The sequence below is a fragment of the Carassius gibelio genome, chromosome B23 (genome assembly GCF_023724105.1).
Source record: "Carassius gibelio isolate Cgi1373 ecotype wild population from Czech Republic chromosome B23, carGib1.2-hapl.c, whole genome shotgun sequence".
Taxonomy (NCBI): Eukaryota; Metazoa; Chordata; class Actinopteri; order Cypriniformes; family Cyprinidae; genus Carassius; species Carassius gibelio.
In genome coordinates, this window is record NC_068418.1 from 28,288,673 (window position 1) to 28,311,050 (window position 22,378).

Genomic DNA, 22,378 nt, shown 5'->3' on the forward strand with positions numbered 1-22,378 from the left:
TACATCTCTATTTAGTAATGTGGTCGAGAGATTTTATGAATTACAGTTTCCCTTAATTGGAGCGCTCTGCTCTTTTTCCAAAACGGAGCAATAAAGTTTTAATTCAATAAGTGCCCTTGAGGGTCTCTGAAGAGCTTCAAGAAACTTAACCTTCCAGTTGTGGTTTGAAGCTAATAGAATAATGGCTCAAAATTAAATCACTTGATAAAAATCCAAAACAAAACCTCACTGGGTTGGACCGAGTAAGAGCTTGGCCGAGCAATGTTGTTGAAGACCGACTACTTTCCATCCGAGGAAAGAAAAGAGGCTCTTTAAACTCATGGGAACTGTACAGCGAACAGGTACAGGATATCTGGACCATTTTTTGTTTCTGATATCTGAAAAGAATAACCCGACGAGCAGCTTTCCCAAAATTTGTTGGAGATAGAATAATGGCAAAAAATTGAAAACACTTGATAAAAATCCAAAACAAAACTTGGGTTGGACCGAGTAAGAGTTGTGCGAAGCAAACTTGTAGAATGATTTCTTTAAATTCGAAGAAAAAAAAAAGTCACTTTAAGCTTTAAATCCAAATATTACAGAAGGCTGTTCCCTCTTCAAGCTCAGGGCCTGTGGAAAGGGTTGAGATGCAGGCTGCCGGGCAAAATGGACTAAAGAAAGTATATGGAATGTGAGCAAAGTTCGGGTCACTGTGCTGAATAGAGCACAGTGGAGCAGTGGTCACATGCAGGGCTGATGTAGTGTGGGCTCATGGGTTCAACAGAATGTGTGGATTCTGCACAAACCCAAAGAGGGAGGAAAAAACTCTGGTACTTCAAGACAAGAATCCCAACATTCTTTAGTGTCAGCCCTGATGAGAATGGTTTCGGCAGCGCAGCATGCCTGGGATTATGTGTGTCTGTGAGTGTGTGTGTGATAATTGCGAGGTGTGCAAGTTCGGTTGTGTGTGGATCTCTGAGCGCCTGGGCATGGCAGCTGGGAAGCAGGCAGAATCCAGGAGATTTGAACCCTACATGCTGCCTGACCCTCTCAGCAGATGGTGGCTCCAGAGAAACTGCAATCTCACATCACAAAGGCTCTAGTCTTGTAACATCTCCATCATTCGCTCCTACTCTGCCTTGCAACTGCTCCCTGAGAAGAAGCAGTGTTAAAGATGACAGTGCATTATTTGGCAAAAAAAAAAAAAAAGGGCTTTTAGTCAATATCTGCGAAGGCCTGCACATGACACATGCGGAAGAAAAAAGATATTATAGATATGCAAATTAAGTTTCAATTTAAAAGAATTAATTAGTGGTCATGATTAACATAAAACAAGGGAATTGATAAAACTTTATGGGAACGAATTAGAAATTTGGAACCATGATATCCTGCATATCTTGCACAGGGCTCCATTACTTGTGGAATATTGCGATGTTATTGTGGTGTTCTTATCAGCTGTTTGATCTCTCATTCTGATGGCACCCATTCACTGCGGAGCATGTATTAGTAAACAAGTCATGTAATGCTAAACTTCTCCAAATCTTTTCTGATCAACAAACAAACATATCTCGGATGGCCTGAGTGTCAGCACATTTTCAGCAAGTTCTCTTTTTATTTTTTTACTTTTTCCTTTATATAGCATGTTTCTAAAGCAGTGGCAATTGCAAATCATGTTAGATGTCTGTGATCTAACTAGATCTTTCAATATGTCCATCCATTTCTCCTGTTTCAAAAGGAAATATTTAAAAAATCACTATTTAAGTACTTTTGACATACATTGTTTTTAACACAAGAGAGTGTATGACTAACATGAATAACTGTGCAGAGAGAGATTTTTACATTATTTAGTGAATAAGTGGTCCAGAAATAGGAGCCATGCACTCTTAAACTCATTTCTTTCCTGAGGATGTTTCTGTGGAAAGAGGGTGGGTATTATAAACCATTAGACTGATGTCTGTGGCTTATACGGAGCAATGTGTGCAGTGCAGTTTAGAATGGAGCCTGGATGATGTACAAGTCTGCGGGAGAAAGTCTGTGTGAAATAATATCTGTATTCCTGTGTAAGTGTGTACATCAGCGTGTGTGTGGGCGAATGGGCCTGATGCAGTAATGATTTAGATGGCAATATCGACCCCCCCTAACTAATGGACCATGACCTCTTGATTTAGTCCATTGAGGCGACAGGCGGTTCTCAGTAGGCCTGTTTTTCAGCCAGGCTAAATCACTTTCTGCAACCACATGATGACAGAGATAAAGTTTAAATAATTGTGCCATATCTTTTGTTTGTGGTAAAAAGTGAATCATTACTGTTGTTTCAGAAACTAATGTTTTAAAGAATGCAAAAGAAAATATGAGTGCTTTTTTGTCCATAAAATAAAAGTCAATGGGGTCCAGTGTTGTTTGCAGCGTTGCTACTTACCATAAATACTGTAGTGGTAAATAGTAATATTTTAGTTTATCTGCAGTGCTTCATGCACTTTTATCCAGAATTGGGAAGAAAAAAAAAATGGTATATCAATGGTACTATTGTCTAAATGCAATCCACTGGGGGAAAAAGTTGTTAAAGACAAAGAAAAAAGCATTGGGTTTTTTGGTTTTAATTATTGGCTATGTTTTTACAGCAACATTGGGCAAGTGTTCAGCTCTGACACATGAACGGAGGAATGTTTATTTGCTGCAGTTTAGGGGCATAGTGGTTACAGGAACACTGACACATTCCTCTGTCACCATCTCTCCCCTTTTCTCTCTGTCTCATAATATCTTAAAAAAACTATTCAGCTTCTGCACACACACACACACACACACACATTGACTGAAGCTTTCTCTTATCAGATTCAATTTACAGATGCTAATATTACAGTCACAGCTATCTTTCCATCAGGTCCCAACACTAAAATGGATATCTTAAATGCTGTACTATTACAAAGTCAAAGAAAAACACAATATGAGTGGGAGGGAATTTGATTGCATGCACCTTTTAGTCAGTGGGGCTAGGTTTCATCTTTTCTACTCCCATCAGTGACACTGCAAAGAAGACATTTTTCTTGGCAACAGCTCTCTAACTGCAGTGACACAGGGGACAGTCAACTACAGGAGCTACACATCCACTCTTCAAGACTGCACATGCATGCTGAGAGCAGCTTGCATAAGAACACCTCCCTCTTTTGCCCCCACCCTTCACCAGCACTCCACTCCACAACCCAACTCTATAATCACTTCCAGAAGCAAACCAGAGGACATTTCTGAAATGTCATCAGCCAAACGTCCATCATTGTCTATAATTTTTGAAATCCATCTCAGCAAAATGACAAATGACAGTGGTATTTAGAGAGCAAACTGTTCAACCCCCCCCCCCCCCCAAAAAAAACTATTCCAATAAACACTGAGAATAATCCATCCCCACCTTTATTCAGAATATGGTCAAAGAATGTGGTTGTTTTAATGATTCTTAAATTTCTATTTGATATGTCCAAATCTTGGGAAATACTCTTGGCAAGCAGTTGATCCTTATTTAACTTCTAAACTTTGAAAAAAGCATCTGGTGAGATTGGTTCTCTGTGCTAGAACCATACCGTCTATGGCTATAACAAAGCCTTTACTGACATCTAGTGGAAATCATTATAATCCACAAATTTATGCACACAAACCTTTGATTATTTGAATTTATACCGAAATAATAATACATAAAATTCAAGGTAATTTAGGGAAGTTATTTTCAAACTGTAAATACCTAAATGGCCTTAATTTACTATTTAGCAAAATTACGCAATTTATTTTAAATACGAAATAATGTTCTATGACGTTAAAATCTTTGGGGCTTTTATCATTTCATAGGAGACTTCCGGCTGCTGTGCGCACTATATACGTGACGTAAGCGCCTTTCCGGTCCTCTCTCATGCTTCTCTGAATCAAGATGGTGAGTTTGCCAATCGTTCAGACAGAGGCCCGTCTTTCATTTTGTCATTATGACGAGGAGTTAGTGCAGTTCTTTCAACGGTTCTACATTTCGGAGATATTTCTTTCCTTGTACAGCTAAATACTACTCCGTTTTGTTCATATTAAGCCAATAAAACGAGCCTTCTAAGGGTAGCGCATGTACAGTCAGTGAAGCACGTAACAGAAGCTTTTATAGGCCGTAAAGTTTTAACTGTTGTCGATGTAACGCTTCAACATTTGATAACGATTAATAATATGGATTCTTTGTTTTAAATGCTCGAATAAGCGGTTGATATTTTCAATCTATTCATATGCCTATTAACGTACTTTATACACTAACGTTAGATGTATTATAACAATAAAGTAAGTTACATTAACATATACAGTAGAATAAAAGACACAAAGACTTAGGTTACAATTATGTTTTCACTTAAAAATACATAAATATGTGAGATCATGTCCACAATGGGGTCATTTGTAAACCAGTGCTGACTGTATTTCTTAATCTCTTAGACTAAGAAGAGGAGGAATAACGGTCGTGCCAAGAAGGGACGTGGACATGTCCAGCCCATCCGCTGCACAAACTGTGCCCGGTGTGTGCCCAAGGACAAAGCCATCAAGAAGTTTGTCATCAGAAATATTGTGGAGGCTGCGGCTGTAAGGGACATCTCTGAAGCCAGTGTGTTTGACTGTGAGTAAATACACTTGCTTTAGAAAGCGTAGGCTTCTTGGTGAGGGGGAGCAATTGGGGGTTTGCTGGAACATTTACCAAAGTTGTTCCTTTGTCTTTTTGCAGCCTACGTTTTGCCCAAACTGTATGTGAAGCTGCACTACTGTGTCAGCTGTGCCATCCACAGCAAAGTGGTGAGGAACCGCTCTCGCGAGGCCAGGAAGGACCGGACCCCTCCTCCACGCTTTAGGCCCACTGTAAGTCATGCATCCACATCCAGAAATCAGAATTCAATTATGAAACGATTTTGTCAATATATAATACATTGTTTACTGATGTTGTTTCCTTTCAGGGTGGTCCCCCAAGAGCCCCTCCGAAACCAATGTGATTGGAGATATTTGCATACATTTTTATGTACGGAAATAAAGCGGACTAAAATTATAAGCATGTTTTTTTTGTCTGTGTTTACTCAAAAATGAAAAATGTTGCTTTTCTTTGTGTACTTGAAGTTTGGTTGTAATTTGAGAAAGATTACACCGGGAAAATAAAACCGCTTAATGTTATAGTCATATGAGCTAGACCTTACATTTATTATTTTTTTTCAATTCTAGATATAGGGCAAAATAGTTCAAAGCATGAATGTATTTACTGAAGTGCATTTTGAAAAATAAATTGTCAAATATTTTTGGCAACATTTTTACAATTTGTTAGTTAACATGAGTTACCCATAAACATTACTTCTGTTTATCTCATTGGTTATTTCAGCATTTACTAACAGATTTTATTTTAAAATCAAAAGTAGTATGTTTACATTAGCTAATGCAGTGTGAACAAAGACAATTCCTTTTTTAAATTAATAAAGAGCATAAAATATATTGCTTATTGTTAGTTCATGTGAGAGAGGTATTAGAGAGTATTATTATTTTACAAATAAAACCTAGTAGTCTTTTTTTTATTAAAATTATATAGTTATACTAGTAGTAAATAATAATTGAGCATTATTAGCATTCTCATGAACATATATTAAAAACATAGTTTACTGAAATAAAATATAAATATTAGATGAGAAAACAAACAAATTAAAATGGAATTAAAAGCTAAAACTAAATAAACAACACCTAATAAAACCCAACAAAAAGACTTGGATAAAATAAAAAAATACTATCATCTTATATTAATACTAAAATATCTGCACTTAAACAACTTGGCTTAACTGAGAAAATAAGCTTTAAGTAATCTTATAATACATGCTATAAATCTAAAGTTATTATTATATGAGAAAATATAATATAGACTACATGGAATATTTGTACTTTACAAAATTAACTATTTAAGTGTGTTAAAAAAAAAATGGTAGTTAAAGATAGTGAGCAGTCACTTTAAATGTCCACTTCTCTTGAATATACTGAAAAACAATCAATGAAGGCAATTTGATCTAGACTAGACATAAATTAAGCAAACTAGAGAACAAGTGTTTAGAGTTGTAAGCAGACAGAAGTTACAACAAATATTACTTTATTGGACATGAAAAATTACTTCAACTTAAGTTGGGTTACACTCCTTAAAAACAAGATCAAATAAACAATACCTCTTAAAACCAACACACCTTTTATAGAACATGAGGCAGTTTTTTATATTTGAACAAATTTGAGGTAAAGAGTTTTTCTTTGTCATATACATTTTTTTTTCTCACAAAATATTTAAAAACATTAAACCCAGGGATAAAGCCCAAGAATGACAGAGAGTTTGATCCCAGCCTCCCCAAAAATGCTAGGTCTCCCTCTCAGATGCTGCTCATTATGGTTGCTTCACAGTTCGTTTAAAAATATTGAGCTCATCACACCTTGGGGATAAGAAATATGAAATGGTGCAGAAGAGAGCTGGGTTTGGTTTAGAGGAAATAGGGTAAATTGCAGCTAGTATTTCACAAGCAGAACAGTTGCAGAACCCCAGCAAACGAACGAGTACACATGCAACCTCTCCCATTCACACACTCGCTAGAATTCATTCCATCGTTTCTTTTTGACCATTAAGTGCATTAAGTTTCATATATGGTTTTTGCCATAATTTCAAGTAAATAAATTGATTTCTGCAGAAAAAAGAAAATGAGAGTCTATGAAGGGTGCAAAGTCTTTAACTAACCTTTGTAAATACTGGATTTGGTCTCACTTCTTTGATCCATTCATACTCTACTCGGTAGGCTTGCACTGGAGTGAATTCAAGCGTACGCATTAAACATTGTAAAAATAACCGAAAGATGTAGGGTCAGTGGATTACATGTAAGCAAGTTTTGGAAACAGCTGACCACCTCCAAGGTCAAGTGATACACACATGCCACAACATCCAAGTACCCTTAACCACAGCCCACGTCACATAAGAGGTGAGAAATGTACAAGAATCTTCCAATTTCACTCATTGGTGCTTTCGCTTCATCTCAGTTGTGCAAGTGAGATCCACTGAGAAAACAGGCCACGATACATCTTTGCAAGATGGTACGTGACTCTTACAATATTTCAGTCCTTTCCTTCAAAATCGAGCAGCAGTTCGTACTCAGTGGGGAATCGAGAGTACCGTATGCATGAACTCATATAGGACATGACCACACAGGACAAGCGTACAGGATACAAGTCCAATATCAAGGGCAGAAGTCACACAAACATCCAAGCACCAAATTTCACAACACAAGGAGAAAATGTTCAGTTCTGAATCCTTAAATGACCGCCACCCCTTTTGTTATTAGGAAAATAGCCTTTATAGAATTGTTTTTAAAAACGCCACACTGTTCATCTGGTCTTTATAACCAACGTGTTCTCGTATCAAATTGTTTCAGGTTTTCTCTAAATAGCATTTTTATCAGAAATCAGTGCAATAGAGCAATTTCAGAAAACAAAAGAATATGCTTCAAAGCTCAGTTACCAGTCATTACTGTGCCTGCTCCCCTAAAGCCATTGAATAAAATCAACCCCCCCCCAACCCGTGCCGCCGCACCTGTCCTAAAACCCTCCCAACAGCCCCAGCAAAACACTCACATTTAAGCAGAATTAGAAAAAGTGCAATCCTCCTTTTGAGGTAACAACCCTTCCCCTTCACTCGTCGTCAAAGTCACAGAATGCAACATGGGTCTGCGTTTGGTCTGCACCAGAACATTAAGGCTCCTTTCCCCCCTCCGCTTTAAAAAAAAAAACATAATGTGGCCCACTGTGTTCGCAGCACGGCAGAGGATGGATGGCGGGGACTTTGTACTACAAAAACAATTAAAAACAAAAACCTCAATAGATTTGATAGGCAAAATCTTTATCGTCACTTAAGTGAGGTCGAGATAAAGTTTGAAACGACAATCAAGATCTGAGGCACGAGGAAACCAACCGTTTTTTTTTTTTTGTATTCAGGACAGAGGTTGTAGACTCAAAAACTAAGGCAAATGTTTCAAGTTCATTTCCTTTCTCGAATAAAACATCGACATACATTTTAGAAAGAAAGAAAATTCCCAGAGCCTTAGCCTAGCCCCAATCCTATTTGACCCAAGAGTGCCGTATCATCTCAGTCCTGAAGTTACCCGAATTCATGCTGCACTGTACCTACTGAATCGTCCAGCATTAAAAACCATGTGCAATTCCACAACTAGCTTGTACAGGGTTCATATAAAGCAACGATTAAGGCAATATGTGTCTGTGCTCCTTATATGGCTAACATACCAATACTCCAGCCTCAGTTTTGCAATTCCCGCTGCTTGCACTCCATTCCCTCTCTGTCAGCAGTGTCCTCCCTGAGTCGCCTAATTTCAACAGTCCCACCGAGGTATCCTAAAAGAGCACAGAGTTTGTGTGAATACTCCTAGGCATAGAATTCTCTAGTTTAACAGGCTCAGACACTTTGGAAATCCGCTCTGGAAACAGCCCAGACTTTGGACGTCTAATCAGTTCACTGTCTTTCTCTCTTCAAGAGGCAGACTCTATGTAAACGCCACTGAACAGATGACTATAGACTTAATCTCACACCTTGAATTTCTCTGCTCAACTGATAAAAAATAAATCCCACGGAAGGAAGGCACTTCTAAAGCAAAACAGCTGCGTCTTGCGATGAATGACTTGGTGTGGGAGTGCAATCAGAGGATATGATTTGTCCCCCGTTTTAATTCTCTCGACATCCTCCAACATTGGATGCATGCAAGTGCACGTCTTATGGTCGTACCCAAGCGATTAGCCTTCGGCGCTCAAATACAATGTCTGCTAACTATAAAAGCAAGTGCTAATGTGCCCCAATCTGGTGCAGACCGAACTAGACGCCATGACGCCATCTCAAAGCAGCATACAACTCTCTGTACAACTCCCCCCAGTCTCGACTTCCGCCATCTACAAGCCCACCTCAGCCAACCTGGTGCTCTCCGCGGACAATGTGCGAGGAGAACTCGTAGCGGTCCTGGCTGCGGTGGCCGCAGATGTTACACTCGAAGGGCTGGCGGAAGCCGTGGCAGCCCATGTGGATGGTGAACATGACATGGTCCAGGAAGAAAATGCGACAGTGCTCGCAGCGAAAGGAGCGCACCGATCGCCCTTCCCCGTCCACCACCTGCATGGCTTCTCTCGCTGGTGGAGAGCGCGGGCTCGCCTTGGTCTGTAAACCCCCAGGGACCCCTTTCTCCCGGTCTCCTTCCATGTCTGTTTCTTTGGCGTGACTAGGACTGTGCCGCTCGCGCCCGCGGTGGTTCAAGTTTCCCAGTGGCACTGAGGTGATCACGCACTGTTCCTCCGCCATGCTCTCAGTGTCTGTCGAATCTTGGTAACCGTTGCTCGGTGAGGCGGCACGGCTGCGGGTGGAGGACGCATCTTCATGACCCTCGCAGGCCTCTCTCCTGGCCAGGCCCATGGAGATGCCCCCTGCACAGTTCAGACGCTGGCCTAGAGGGGTTATGTGAGGGTAGACGGAGCTGATGACTGGGGTGAACTCTGAGAGGCAGGCAGAATGGGGAGGCATCCGCAGGGAGTGGGATGGATCAACATCGTTGCTGCCTCCTCTTGGCCCCCGCAGGAAACGCCCTCCCATGCCTGCTAAAGCAGCAGTGTCACCCTCGGGGTGCAAAAGCAACATGTCCCCTTCTTTATCAGGATTGGGGTCAAGTTCATAAGGTGCTTCGGATATATTCAGTCGCATGTGCTTTTCACCTAGAAAGTCAAGGAGCTTTTTTTAAATCAAATTAAGTGCAATAAAATATACATAAATATAAATACACACACACAAATGAAATAAATTATATAAAACATAAATACAAAAAGTCTTTATATTGTCTCTTATGCTGCATACTGTAAACTAGCTCACAACTTTTCACCATGAATGGCAGCGCATTCTACTTTCTACTAAAGAAATGGGCTTACCCAGAAATTTCTGGGGTGTGGATCTCTTCCTCTTGGTGATGCTATTGGCCAGCCGATCAATGAAGGTCATCTTCTCTGAGGAGGACTGGATCAGGGGTTCAGACATCATCTCCAGATTATGGGACTCGTCACCTGAACATAATGCCAATGTAAAAGCATGTTTATAATTGAAATAGTGAGCGCTTAGCTTTAAACATTAGCCAACTGAATCAGCAATACCCGGGAAATTTTGATACCATTTTTGATAGGACAGCAATTTTCATACGTTATTGAATATACTGTAATGTTCAAATATTTTGGGGTCGGTTTTTGGAAGAAATCTCTCACCAGGACTGCACTTATTTAATAAATACTAGGAAATACAAAACTAGTTTCTATTTCAATAATAAAATGCTTAAATGTAATTTATTCCTGTGATGGCAAATCTCCAAATTATCCTTCAGAAATCATTGTAATATGCTGATTTGGGGCTCAAGAATCATTTCCTATCATCATTAATGTTGAAAACAGTTGGAACAATTCCATTTAGTATTTCTGTGGAAACTGCAATACATTTTTCCAGGATTCATTCATGAAAAGGAAGTAAATTGCACAGCATTGATTTAAAATAGAAAGTGAAAGTGACGTGAGATTCAGCCAAGTATGGTGACCCTTACTCAGAATTCGTGCTCTGCATTTAACCCATCCAAAGTACACACACACACTGAGCAGTGAACACACACACACACACACACACCCGGAGCAGTGGGCAATCATTTATGCTGCGGCACCCGGGGAGTAGTTGGGGTTCAGTGCCTTGCTCAATGGCACCTAAGTCATGGTATTGCCAACCCGAGACTCGAACCCACAACCCTAGGTTTAGAAGTCAAACTCTCTAACCACTAGGCCACGACTTCCCTTTATAACATTATACATTTAAAAGTAATAAAAGTATCAATGAACCTAGGAGAGGAGTTCATTCTGACTTTGATACGACAATCTGGTGCGTCTTAAAGTATGTTTTGTTATTAGTTTAAGTATTTGCTATTGAATGTTCAAATGCGGAGTTTTGCACCCAAGTGTGCGTGCGTGCGTGTGTGTGTGTGTGTGTGTGTGTGTGAGAGAGAGTGAGAGAGAGAGAGAGAGAGAGAGAGAGAGAGAGAGAGACTGGGTCACACAGTGCAGTCAGTTGTTTTAACCGTCCGTGGCTTGTGTTCTGCAAACCCATACGAGCTTCATCACGGTGTCTGTCAAGCCCCCCTCTTTTACCCCTCTGATGGTAAAACTAAGGACATTATTAACTGTCTTTACATTTATTTTAAAAGATGAAGCTTGCGATTATGAAAACATTTCTTTTCTTTTTTTTTTTTTTACCATGGTAAACCATGAAAATGAATATTAGTTAGAGTTAGAGTTTTCGCCTCTGATATTAAAACAGTGATTAAGAATAAAATGTACGTGTTGTCTCGGAAGTATGTATGACTTTTTGTTGTGTGCTGTTGTCATGGTGAATTATACATTTCCAAGTGCCATTGATCATGACTTCTCATAGTCGTGGTCACTACGCTCAGAGTCAACCTGTACCATCTCAGTTCAGCTGTTCTGAAACTGAAAACTCAGAGTTTGCCATCTCAGGGAAAGTCAACTGAGAGTTCAAGTTTCAACTCAGAGTTTTTTGAGCCTCCTTACCAGGCCCAGGTCTGTTTTTAAAATAAGAATAAAACTGAGCATATTAACAAAATAAGAGACTGCAGCATGTATAAGAAACATTTTAAAGGGGTCATATGATGCACTTTAAAAAGATCATTATTTTGTGTATTTGCACCCAGTGCATTGTGATTGGCTGAAAACACAAGCATGCTTTGGAAATGTAAAGCCCCTTTCCATAATCACAAGCTTCAGCTTTCAAGATAAATGTAAAGACAGTTAACAATGTCCTTAGTTTTACCATCAGTTCAAGCTTGAAAGGGGAACAGAGTTGCGTGACAGACAGTGATAAGGGTTGTATATGTTTACAGTACACAAGCCACGATTAAGAAAGCGACTTCAATTTGATGTGACCCTGTCTCTTTCTCATGCGCACACGCGCACACACTCACAAAACGCAATACTCTTCATGGCGCAAAACTCCACATTTGAACAGTCAATAGCAAATACTTAAACTATTAAGAAAACATACTTACAGTTGCTGATTCAAAATAAACACCAGAGGGTCATAGCAAAGTCAGTTGTTTTTTAGAAATAGCCTTTGCACAGCCAGCCTTGAATGCTACTCTCCTAGTTTCACAAAACGTCCATAAAATGACAAATTCGAACATCTGGGTTGTGCTGTTCTGTTGCAAAAGAATCTTAACCAATAATTCCTCATTGCATCTACTTTCTGAAGGCCAAATAAAGTGCTTTTGCTTTTGCACAGAAACACACAGCATCTCCCTTACTGAAACCACACCTACTCTGTTTGCATGAACATTTGGGCGGCATTCTGAAAATATTTCCACATAGTGATGTAAACATGTGGGGGCGGGTTTGAATTTGCTGTTTTAGCCAGTTCTGGATCAGCCTCCTCTTTACAAAGAATAAATCCTTTTGTGGGAGACTTTTGTAGTTTTGTAACTCTGCAGATCTTGTATATGCCCAAATAACTACATAACACTCTAGACAGAAAAGGAAAAACAGAAATCGCATCATAACAGCACAGTAATATTTCACACACAACCACCAGTTTATATTCTCTGCGTTTACAATAATACCTCTCAAAAGCATGTATTTTAATCACAAAGTGCTTTGGACCGTTCACGCGGGCAGCTACATCACCAGCTGTGATCTTCACAGAGCATGAATGCAATAACACTGGAGAGCTTTCAAAAGCAGCCACCTGTCAGACAGCACTTGAGTAATGAATACTACTGCACAAAGACCGATATCATGCATTTTAGCATCAACTCGCATTTGTGAGTAAATATGGTATTACCGTGTGCAGGCTGGGTGTTGGGAGCCGGCTGGTGGTCCAGACTCTGTAGGTAGCTGTGACAGCGCTCACGATGCTCCTCCAGGGTGCTCTGCTGCTTGTAGCTGCGGCCACAGTAACTGCACTTGTAGGGCTTCCCCACTGTAGGGGAGGACACTGAAATATCGAGTAGGCAGAATATGAATGCACTTCACACAGCTTTGCATGTGTTATATAAACATGAACATTACTAATACAATATTAATGTTGTGACTAATAGAAGGTGTTACCTACTAAAACTATTTTTTAAATCAATTGTAATATAGAAAAATTCAACAAAACATGCTAAATAAAAATGTTTATATAATATAAGAATATTTACAATGTAATTACTAAATATGGTTAATGTAATGACTGGTACAGGATTCATCAGACCGCAAAATTACCCTTTTCACAGTTTCCCCAAAAACGAAACGACACGCTGCTCATCTATGACGTTTGTAGAATAGGAAAACCTACAGATGGCATCGGTTCGTTCAGCTTTACAAATGTGCGTCATTTCGGAGAAATTCATTGCTCACTTCTCTGAATATCTGCATCCTCATTCACAGGACCTTATTTAGGCAGTACAGGTGAATGCTCTTCATCATTCAAAAACACAAGCAGGATATCCTGTTTTCATAATACTCTAAATGTCATACTAGACCGCTGAATTTTGTTGTCTTTAACTTGATTACATAACCGATCGATGTGGTCTTATTCACACTTATTAGTCTGCTCGCACAAGTTCAAGGCATCAAAATAATCACCACTTGCATTAAAGGAGAAATAGGTTCAAATGACCTTGACTACATTAATTTCTGCTCTGTGGCAAATCAAAAGGCTTTTTCCATCCCACACACTTTTCCAGCCACAAAGTTCTCTCTCCTTCCTTCTCTTTATTTCTCGCAAATGGCCTCTCTCAAAGCACAAAGGCTCACCGGAGTGGGTGCGGAGGTGTCCTGTCAGGGCGTCACGGCGGCGACAGGCGTAGTTACAAAAGGGGCATTTGAAGGGCTTCTCGCCGGAATGGAGCTTGATGTGACGCAGCAAGTTGCCCTTCTGAGTGAAGGAGGCCCCACACTGGTTACATTGGAATGGCCGCTCACCTACCGAGACCAACACTACCAGTTTTCCCACCGGCCCAAAAAAACAGCAGCACATATTTTCAAGCTAACATTTTTAAATACGTTCGATCTTTTTTTTTTTTGGCAATAGTTAGTCAAGAAATGCTTACCTGTATGGCTGCGCTTGTGCACCATTAGAACATTGGGACCAATACAGATCATCCCACATATATCACATTTAAGTTTCCCATTGGGCAGCCGAATGGGACCAGGGGATGCGGACTCAGAGCTGGCCATCTCCCCGCAGCCACTCCCAGCCTGCCCTTGTGTGCCTCCGACCATCTCCACGCCACCATCTTCTGCCAACTCGCCCTTTTCATCTTTCCATCCTTCATCCTTCTCGCCGACTCTCCTTTCCGCCAGCGGAGCACCAGCTGCCTCCTCGTCACTATACAGCTCCACCTTGATGGAGTTAGCTGGGAATGGAGATAAAGTTGTACATTTATTGACTTGGCAGATGCTTTTAACCAAAGTAGAAATCATCGACTATCAGCGTGGCAGTGATTTATGGCAAATGTAGGAATTTTTCTAGAAAAGAAAGATGTAAAGTGAGTTTAGTGGCCAGAAATACTGACCACTGAGTGACCGGCTGGGTGAGGACTGTTGACTGTTTGGCGTGCTCACGGTGGGTCCTCTCAGCCCTGCGAAAAACTCCCGCTCTGTTGAAGAATCTCCACTACCTGAAAACATTAACATGTACAGTGGGGTTCAAAATACTTGTATTTTAATATTTAATGCAGATTTTTTCACTATAAATTATATCAGCATGACAATTTGAGTGAAAAGGTTTTTATATATATATATATATATATATATATATATATATATATATATATATATATATTTATATATATGTTTTTTAATAATAAAAAAAAGTTGTAAAGTTTTAATAAAAAATTATAATTAATAAAAAATAAAATAAAAATCACAGATTTTAATGTGAACAAGGACATTTGAAACCCACTATTTTAGATACATGCATGTCTATATTAAAAAGCAAAAGAATAAGTTTGGAAAAAGGCACCTTACCTGACATGTACGAACGGCCATTGCAATCGTCAGCATTCATCATCACACCAGCTGCCTGCACCGAGAAATCATACAAAAAAATGTCTTTACAAGGCTCACAACCTACACAGCTTACAAAAAAAAAAAAACTTTGAACATAAAATAGCAAAGCAAGTTTTTAAGAAACCTAAGTGCATGCACTGGCACATTTTACAATAATAAAGTGCACACAAATAACTGTAAAATCTATTTATTTGGCTCCTCTGATTTCAACTGAAAAAAATAAACTGGTTCACTTGCAGTTTGTTATTTCTTCCTTTCCTGTGTGGTTGCACGGTTCGAGTAGCTGAATAATTTATATGCACACTCTGCTAAAGATCTCATTTCTAGCTGAATTGAGTGTCCATTCTATAGAATTCTCGTCTTAAATGGAGAGAGTTAAATGCAAGAAACTGCCCTCCCTGTAGCCTGTGACCTATCAGAACACAGACTGACATATAAAGCAATGCTGATGCTACGCCAAATGCAGGGGTTGTTATGATTTGCTCTTACTCAGAAATTTCCACATATTGTCTGTTGCTTTGGTACTGGAAACAAATACAATCACTTTAGCAAAACAATATACATGTTTATGTTTATAAAAATAACTGTTAGACACATCTTCTGTCAAATGAGAGGCGTATTTAAAGAACGCATTCAAAGCCTTAAAGCACTGGCCTGTAAATAGTTATTTCTGGATGTCTAGAAATCAAACATAACCCCAAAATATTTAATTATGTCTAAAATTCAGACCCTCACACATACTGTTCTGTGTGACAGGAAATAAAAGGGCTAATGACCCCCCCTTTGACGTAATATTTTACACTAAATATAAAAACAAACCACCGTGGCACTTTCCCCAAACATTGCTAGTGCATGGCATAAGTGGGAATGAATAGATTTGTTGAAATGGAAATGCAAAATAGTCTCATTTTGTCTGCTCCAATTATAAGTTAACAGTGAATATAGAAATATACACATATTTCTAACTAAAATTAGAAATAAAGATACACCATACATTTACTAATATCAAAATAGTGGAAAGGGTGTTTTAACACAGGCAATGAAATGCTATAAGGGATTGAAAAAAACATGAAAAGTGACACCATATTCTGGACCTTTCTTTTTAAACAAATTATGTATGAACAAATATTTAAAAAAAATTCCCATTATAATACACTTTGGTACCAGATACAACCCCCTTCAGAAGGATTTTAGATTTTTGGTACCACAATTTAATTATTTATATATTTTTTCATGTTTAATTTGGATCAAAACACATTCAGATATCAAAGAGCAGGTGTATGGTCTAGACGGTTGCTACAATACAGTTAGAGAATAAACAACATATTGCTTTCTTTTTCATTCTTTAAAACCTAGAATAAACATGGACTCTTAAATACTATTATCTTATATTATCTATATGGTGCAATAATTATAATAATATCTTTCCTAAACATATACAGTAGCATGTGATATGAACAAACGGGCCTTCAGAAACCGAAGACCTCTTTGTGTCGTAAAGGACAGAAAACATACACAGCTGCAACAGGCAGATCTCGTGAATTCACAGCGCCGTCAATGAGTCAAATTACCGCACTAATCCAAACAGCCCCTCTCTGTCAGCAATCACACCATAAATAATGCCTGGCGACGAGAACGTGATTACCGTGCTCGAGCACTCGCATGTTTAGTAACTTTTCCTGCACCGTCGTGCTGCAGAGGAGGACTGACAGACAGCACGCAGAATCATGTCAATCCTGTCCGTCTAGAGCAGCACTAGCTAGCAACCGCTGCTAACCAGCTAACGAGACGTGACAGCTCACAATAAGGCAAAGACAGCGCTAAACTAACTCACAAACGAAAGAACTAGCCTTGCTGACAACGCAATCCAATCGGCAGCCTCCGGTCGCGTAATACAGTCGATCTTTAGACGTGACAAACTAAAGCGGAATTATGTTTCCTGAGAGCCCGCTGGCGTTGCTATGGCACCCAGCACCCGACAGATGCGCCTAGCCGTGTAAACCCTCCCAATCCGAGCATAGTTACCTGACCTAATGTCACTTTCCTTGAATAACCGCTATCGAGTTTGCACGTCGAGTATTTTTTCTTACCTGACGATCGACTGTGATTGCAATATTTATACAGCAGAAGCGCCGTTTGTTTTCTCTGGCGAAGGCAGCATCTCCGGGATCTTTTACCTGAAACCCCAAACAACTTCCGGGCCCATGACGGGATACAGGCCCGAGTAACCTATAACCGAAAACCCGTGATTGGGAGGGATTATCGAATGCATCGATCATCACGCTACAGGTTAAGAAATACAAAACTACGCTGAATAAACGCCATATAGTATTATATCACTATTGTTTAATTTCGATGGCAGTGTTAGTAAAAGTGGCTTTTTGTTGAACGTGTGTTAATTAGAACAAATTACACAATGGTATTCTAAATTAAATTATATTAATGTGATTATTTTACCATAGTTTTATCATAGTGTTTCCATAGCATTGTCATTAAAAGTCACATTCAAAACAGACGTATTTACTAAGATTTATCATAAATGTACTTTTTTTAAAAAAAAATTTAATTTAAGCTATATTGGAATTTTGCTGAACGTATAATTAGAACAAATGACAGAGTATATTCTAAATACTTAAACCATTAATAATTATCTTCACGTGCATAGTGTTGTTGTTATTATTTTGATGACAAGAGATATTCAAAAAAATGTTTCTTAAGATTTATGTTAAATAATGGGCTACTTCGTTTAAACAACCCTTCAACACCTCCCTGTGTCAAACAGGTAAAATTGGTCTGTTTGGGGTTCGAATTTCTTTAAACATGTAATTAGAACAAACCACACAGTAATGATAGGCCTATTCTAAATTCTAATAATTATATTATTGTGCATTGAAAAAAATTGCATTAAGAAAGCAAATGTGTTACTAAGATTTATCATAAATACAAAATTCTTAAATTAAATCAACACTTAATTATTTCCCCATGTAGGGTAACAGGTGGTTTTATAGAACATATAATTAGACAAAGATGATACGTTCATGATATTTTAAATTCTAAAACCATTAATAATTGAATTAGTGTTCATATTCTTCGTCTTCTTTTTATTATTGTAGGTGACATGCATATACCATATAATAATCTGTTCTGTTCTGATGTACAGAGTCATACTAATTTACACTAATATATATATATATATATATATACTTACTGATATAAAAATATTCAGTCATATAAATTAATTAACATTTTTTAATGCGTGAATGACAACAGCATTTAATATTGTATTTTTGTAATTATTATATACATTTTGATTATTTGTTTACTTCTCGTTTTTTCTACAAAAAATTGCAAACAATAATTGGCCGAACCCCTTGGGGTCGCCATCTCCCTGTGGAAGACCGCTATGTTAGTGCATAAAAACAACTCTTTTAATACTTAATGTTGCCACAAGATGGCAGAGAACCTTAAGTTGTCCTCCTCGGGGGAGAACTTCTCTGAACAAAAATGAGAAACTCTTGTTGAAAAAGATGCACGTTTATTACTTGAGATTCAGTTTATCAGTTGTTCTCGAGTATGTGAGAAATAACTCTTTTAAACGATATGTGACCTCTTCATCAGAAGGTCATTGCCTTCTTTTTGTCTTATGTCTGTTGAAAAGTATTTCATATGCCTCCTGTATCTGAATGAACATCTTTTGTGCCTCTGCTTGCTGCTTGGGGTTGTGATTGTTTCTAGCCTTCCTCCAGCCTTCTTCATAGAAACCCCCTCCTGTCAGAACACATAAGACGGTATGGCAACAACAGAAAATACACCAGGAGTTCTTTGAACTATGGAATAAACCAGAAGAAAACACAGTATCCCAGCGGAGAAGAGAAAGCCAGCACACCTAAACTTAGACGATACAGACGAGGCCCTTGGGAAGATTAACACATATTGGGTTAATTAAACACCTCGCACATGATGTAACCCAAACAACAGACTTTACCTAGCTAAAAAATATATATTCTAAGAATTCCAAATATGTTATGAAAACATTCAGGAACTTAGCTGTGTAGATTCCCAACCCAAGTAGCAACAATATTTTCTCAGAAATGTTCACATTAGATCCAGTTTTTAAAAAATGTTTTAAAACCTTTTTTTTTCCTTCTTGGTAATGTGAATGTTAAAGGAATAGTTCACACAAAAATGAACATTTTGTCATCATTAACTCACCCTCGTGTCGTTTCAACCTTGTAAAAGTTTATCTCTTATGCTGTACACAAAAGAAGATATTATGAAGAACCAAACAGTAGTTGGTCCCCATTGACTTCCAGAAATACTGTGGAAGTCATTGGGGACCAGCATCAACTGTTTGATTACAGCATTCATCAGAATATCGTATTTTATGTTCAGCATAAGAAAGAAACTCATACATGTTTAGAACGACATGAGGGTGAGTAAATAAGGACAATATTTCGGGTGAACATTCCATTATATCATTTTTCAAACATTGTGGGAATTTTACTCTTGACTATTTTCTGGATATTCTCAAACAAGCAGGCCAATTTAAAAAATGTTAGACGAACATCTAGATATGTTTTTTTTAAACAACAACATTCAATTGATGATGATTTGCAAATATTTTAAGAACATTTTTAGAGGCCAAATAACTCTAACTGAACATTCTATTAATATTACTGCAAGAACCCTTTCAAACAATTTTGCCAGAGTGTTAGCCAGTTCTTAGAACATTTCCTGTTAACTAAGTTGATATGCATTAAATGTGATATGTCTAGTGCATCTCACCAAGTGGCTCTGGCCTCAGAGGTTTGAAGGTGATGTGCTGCGCAACCGTAACACTGCCAGCAATGCTGATGGGCAGAGGAGAAAGATTGCTGCCGTAGAAGATGGATAATGTGATGATGCATGTAATGAGGGTCTTTTGAAGGTCAGAGGTTTTCTGGTGTAACGGAGGCCAGCGAGTGGTGCTGAGCAGGTAAAACCCGATCTCAAGAGACGCACTAGCGACAGACGCTAGTGGTTGTAGCCATTTAGCTTCCTTGTTAGTGCGTCTGCCTCCCATGCCGGAAGACCCGGGTTCGAGCCCCGCTCGGAGCGAGTGCGAGGAGGGTCAGAGAGGACCCGGGTGAGAGGGGTTACATTGGTGCCGTGACCCGGACGGGAGTGAGGTTTAGGGGGGTGAGTGTAACGGAGGCCAGCGAGTGGTGCTGACGCACTAGCGACAGACGCTAGTGGCTGTAGCCATTTAGCCTCCTTGTTAGTGCGTCCGCCTCCCGGGTTCGAGCCCCGCTCGTCGCGAGTGCGAGGAGCGGCAGAGAGGACCCGGGTGAGAGGGGTTACACTGGCCCACAGAGGACACCAGATGAATACCTGTAGCTACACTCAGTGGAACTAGGAAGTAGAAAAAGCTAAGAGAACTGAGGCTTATTAAAGCCACAGAGCCGAAGTAAATACCAACACAAATCTGACCGGCAAACCGAATCAGGCCCACTGGTTGTGGTGGTGGAGTGGCTTGTGGACGTCTGGCGGGGTCTCTGTCTGCTGCGTGGTTGGCTTCGATCACGTACGATGGAATACGGAAGAATTCCTTTGCCCAGCCAATGCCAAAACCACCGAAGGTTAGTATCTAAAGAAGAGCATGGCTGTCTCTGCCAGGTAAATGTGATGAAGGCCAAGTGGGCCACCCATTGCCCTCAAGGCACATGTGATCATGGTCTTTTTAGCCACGAGGTCATTTTAGCTGCACACAGGAGCTTGAAAAAAAGTTAATAATTTTCAAGTTTAGCCAATGACATGATTATGAAACTGCTTAATAATAAAGTTTATGGACAAGGATGTCGTGTGAATCTCATTCAGTTTTTAAAGGAATAGTTCACACAAAAAGGAACATTTTGCCTGCTTCTCATGTAAAACTATCATGTAAGACTAGCATGTAAGTCATATTGACTACTTTTTCATTGCTTTTGTGGAGTTTTTTTTCCCCCTTTTGAGCTTGATAGCATTGGTCTGCATTTACTGTATGAACAAGAAAAGCACATTTTGGTAAGTATTTTCTCCTTTGGTGTTCCACAGATAATAAAGTCATACAGGTTGGGATTTGGCATGAGGGTGAGTAAATAATGACAGAATTGCCATTTTTGGGTTTTATGCTTTTGATAATCTCTCTTTACACTCTGTCATATCACCCATATCACTGGCTTTCAAGGTAAAACAATCATACAGCTTACTGTTCTCTTACCTGTGGGAAACTGAGAGATCAAGCTTCATTCATGTAACAAACTGTTTTAGAAGACTCCTATGACATGGTCAGCAATAAAAAATATAAGACTGAATGCAACAGATCACAGCATTATCGCTTTGAGGTTAACTTTAACATTTAAATCACTTTCAGAAAGTAATAACCTATGGACTTCCATGTGCATTTGTGTCAGTATGGACTTTGGTTTGATGATGACACAGTTGTACAGAGTAAACTTTGATTTACAATATCTGTGAACACTTTTCAGACATGGAACATTTGATATTTACTCAAATGCATTGGATGTCTTAAAATTTTTTTTACAGGATAAACATGCTGAATCCTCAGACAGCTACCATAAACACATTTCTGTTCATCTACATTAACAACATAATCTACATTACAACTGTTTTTTTTAATCATTTATTTATTTTTTTATTTTTTTTTAGCAAGGATGCATTCAATTGATCAAGTAAAGAAGACCATAAAGATGACAGAAAAGTTATTTAGAACTTTCTATTCGTCAAATAATACATTTATTGTGGTTTACACCAAACTTGTGCTTGAGCACCAAATTAGCATTTTTAATGATTTTATATATATTTATTTATATATTTATATATATAAATTTAGTATATAATTATTAATTACAATATATTTATTTCTAACACAATTTATTATTTTTTTTAAAAGAAATGCTTGTGAAAAGAGCAAAGAGAACCTATTGATAGCTCAGTTCCAAGAACAATATCAAAGAATACAATTGTGTATCACTCAATTGTGGTTTAGTTTATTGGAGTCTAAAGTGCATAAATATATAAAAAACACAAAATTTTAAATAAAATACTAAGATACTATAAATAAATAAAAATCCCCAGGAAAAAAAAGACATTGGTCTCCTCGATTTTGTTTATTGTCAGAGTAGTTTTTTTTTTATTTTTTATAAGAAATATTTTGTTGTTATGACAAAGTATTTAAGATACTTTGATATTATCATTTTAAGTGGGTCTGCAAATTTAA

At 38.6% G+C, this 22,378-nt stretch overlaps 2 protein-coding genes and 1 pseudogene across 7 annotated transcripts; 1 reads left to right on the forward strand and 2 right to left on the reverse strand.

Annotated features, from left to right (window-relative positions):
• Positions 1 to 3,791: 3,791 nt before the first annotated feature.
• rps26 (ribosomal protein S26) lies at positions 3,792 to 5,029 on the forward strand. Its single transcript, XM_052593186.1, has 4 exons — positions 3,792 to 3,895; positions 4,429 to 4,606; positions 4,712 to 4,842; positions 4,938 to 5,029. The coding sequence occupies exons 1-4, from the start codon at positions 3,893 to 3,895 to the stop codon at positions 4,971 to 4,973; spliced, it is 348 nt and encodes a 115-aa protein (XP_052449146.1). The 5' UTR covers positions 3,792 to 3,892; the 3' UTR covers positions 4,974 to 5,029.
• A 1,028-nt stretch (positions 5,030 to 6,057) lies between these two features.
• On the reverse strand, positions 6,058 to 17,357 carry ikzf4 (IKAROS family zinc finger 4). Of its 6 annotated transcripts, none has more exons than XM_052594942.1 (8): positions 17,211 to 17,357; positions 15,079 to 15,133; positions 14,625 to 14,729; positions 14,160 to 14,465; positions 13,864 to 14,031; positions 12,908 to 13,060; positions 9,958 to 10,089; positions 6,058 to 9,747 (listed from the first exon to the last, which is right to left on the reverse strand). In XM_052594942.1, exons 2-8 carry the CDS (start codon positions 15,119 to 15,121, stop codon positions 8,951 to 8,953), a joined length of 1,704 nt encoding a protein of 567 aa, XP_052450902.1. In that variant the 5' UTR covers positions 15,122 to 15,133; positions 17,211 to 17,357; the 3' UTR covers positions 6,058 to 8,950. The 6 variants fall into 6 exon arrangements, with proteins under 6 accessions (XP_052450902.1, XP_052450896.1, XP_052450900.1 ...); XM_052594936.1 differs by having other exon boundaries at positions 13,864 to 14,046; XM_052594940.1 differs by lacking the exon at positions 17,211 to 17,357 and adding an exon at positions 16,955 to 16,999 and having other exon boundaries at positions 13,864 to 14,046.
• Positions 17,358 to 18,659: 1,302 nt separating this feature from the next.
• On the reverse strand, positions 18,660 to 20,856 carry LOC128011047 (dnaJ homolog subfamily C member 22-like; annotated as a pseudogene).
• Positions 20,857 to 22,378: the final 1,522 nt, after the last annotated feature.

Bases quoted from the DNA above. Each gene is read 5' to 3' on its own strand.
- rps26 (XM_052593186.1), top strand. The intron at 4,607-4,711 runs GTGAGTAAATAC...GTCTTTTTGCAG, and splicing joins TGAAGCCAGTGTGTTTGACT to CCTACGTTTTGCCCAAACTG. The intron at 4,843-4,937 runs GTAAGTCATGCA...GTTTCCTTTCAG, and splicing joins CTCCACGCTTTAGGCCCACT to GGTGGTCCCCCAAGAGCCCC.
- ikzf4 (XM_052594936.1), bottom strand. From the start codon at position 15,121: ATGATGAATGCTGACGATTGCAATGGCCGTTCGTACATGTCAG. The intron at 14,730-15,078 runs GTAAGGTGCCTT...TAATGTTTTCAG, and splicing joins TGGCCGTTCGTACATGTCAG to GTAGTGGAGATTCTTCAACA. The intron at 9,748-9,957 runs GTAAGCCCATTT...TTGACTTTCTAG, and splicing joins CACACCCCAGAAATTTCTGG to GTGAAAAGCACATGCGACTG.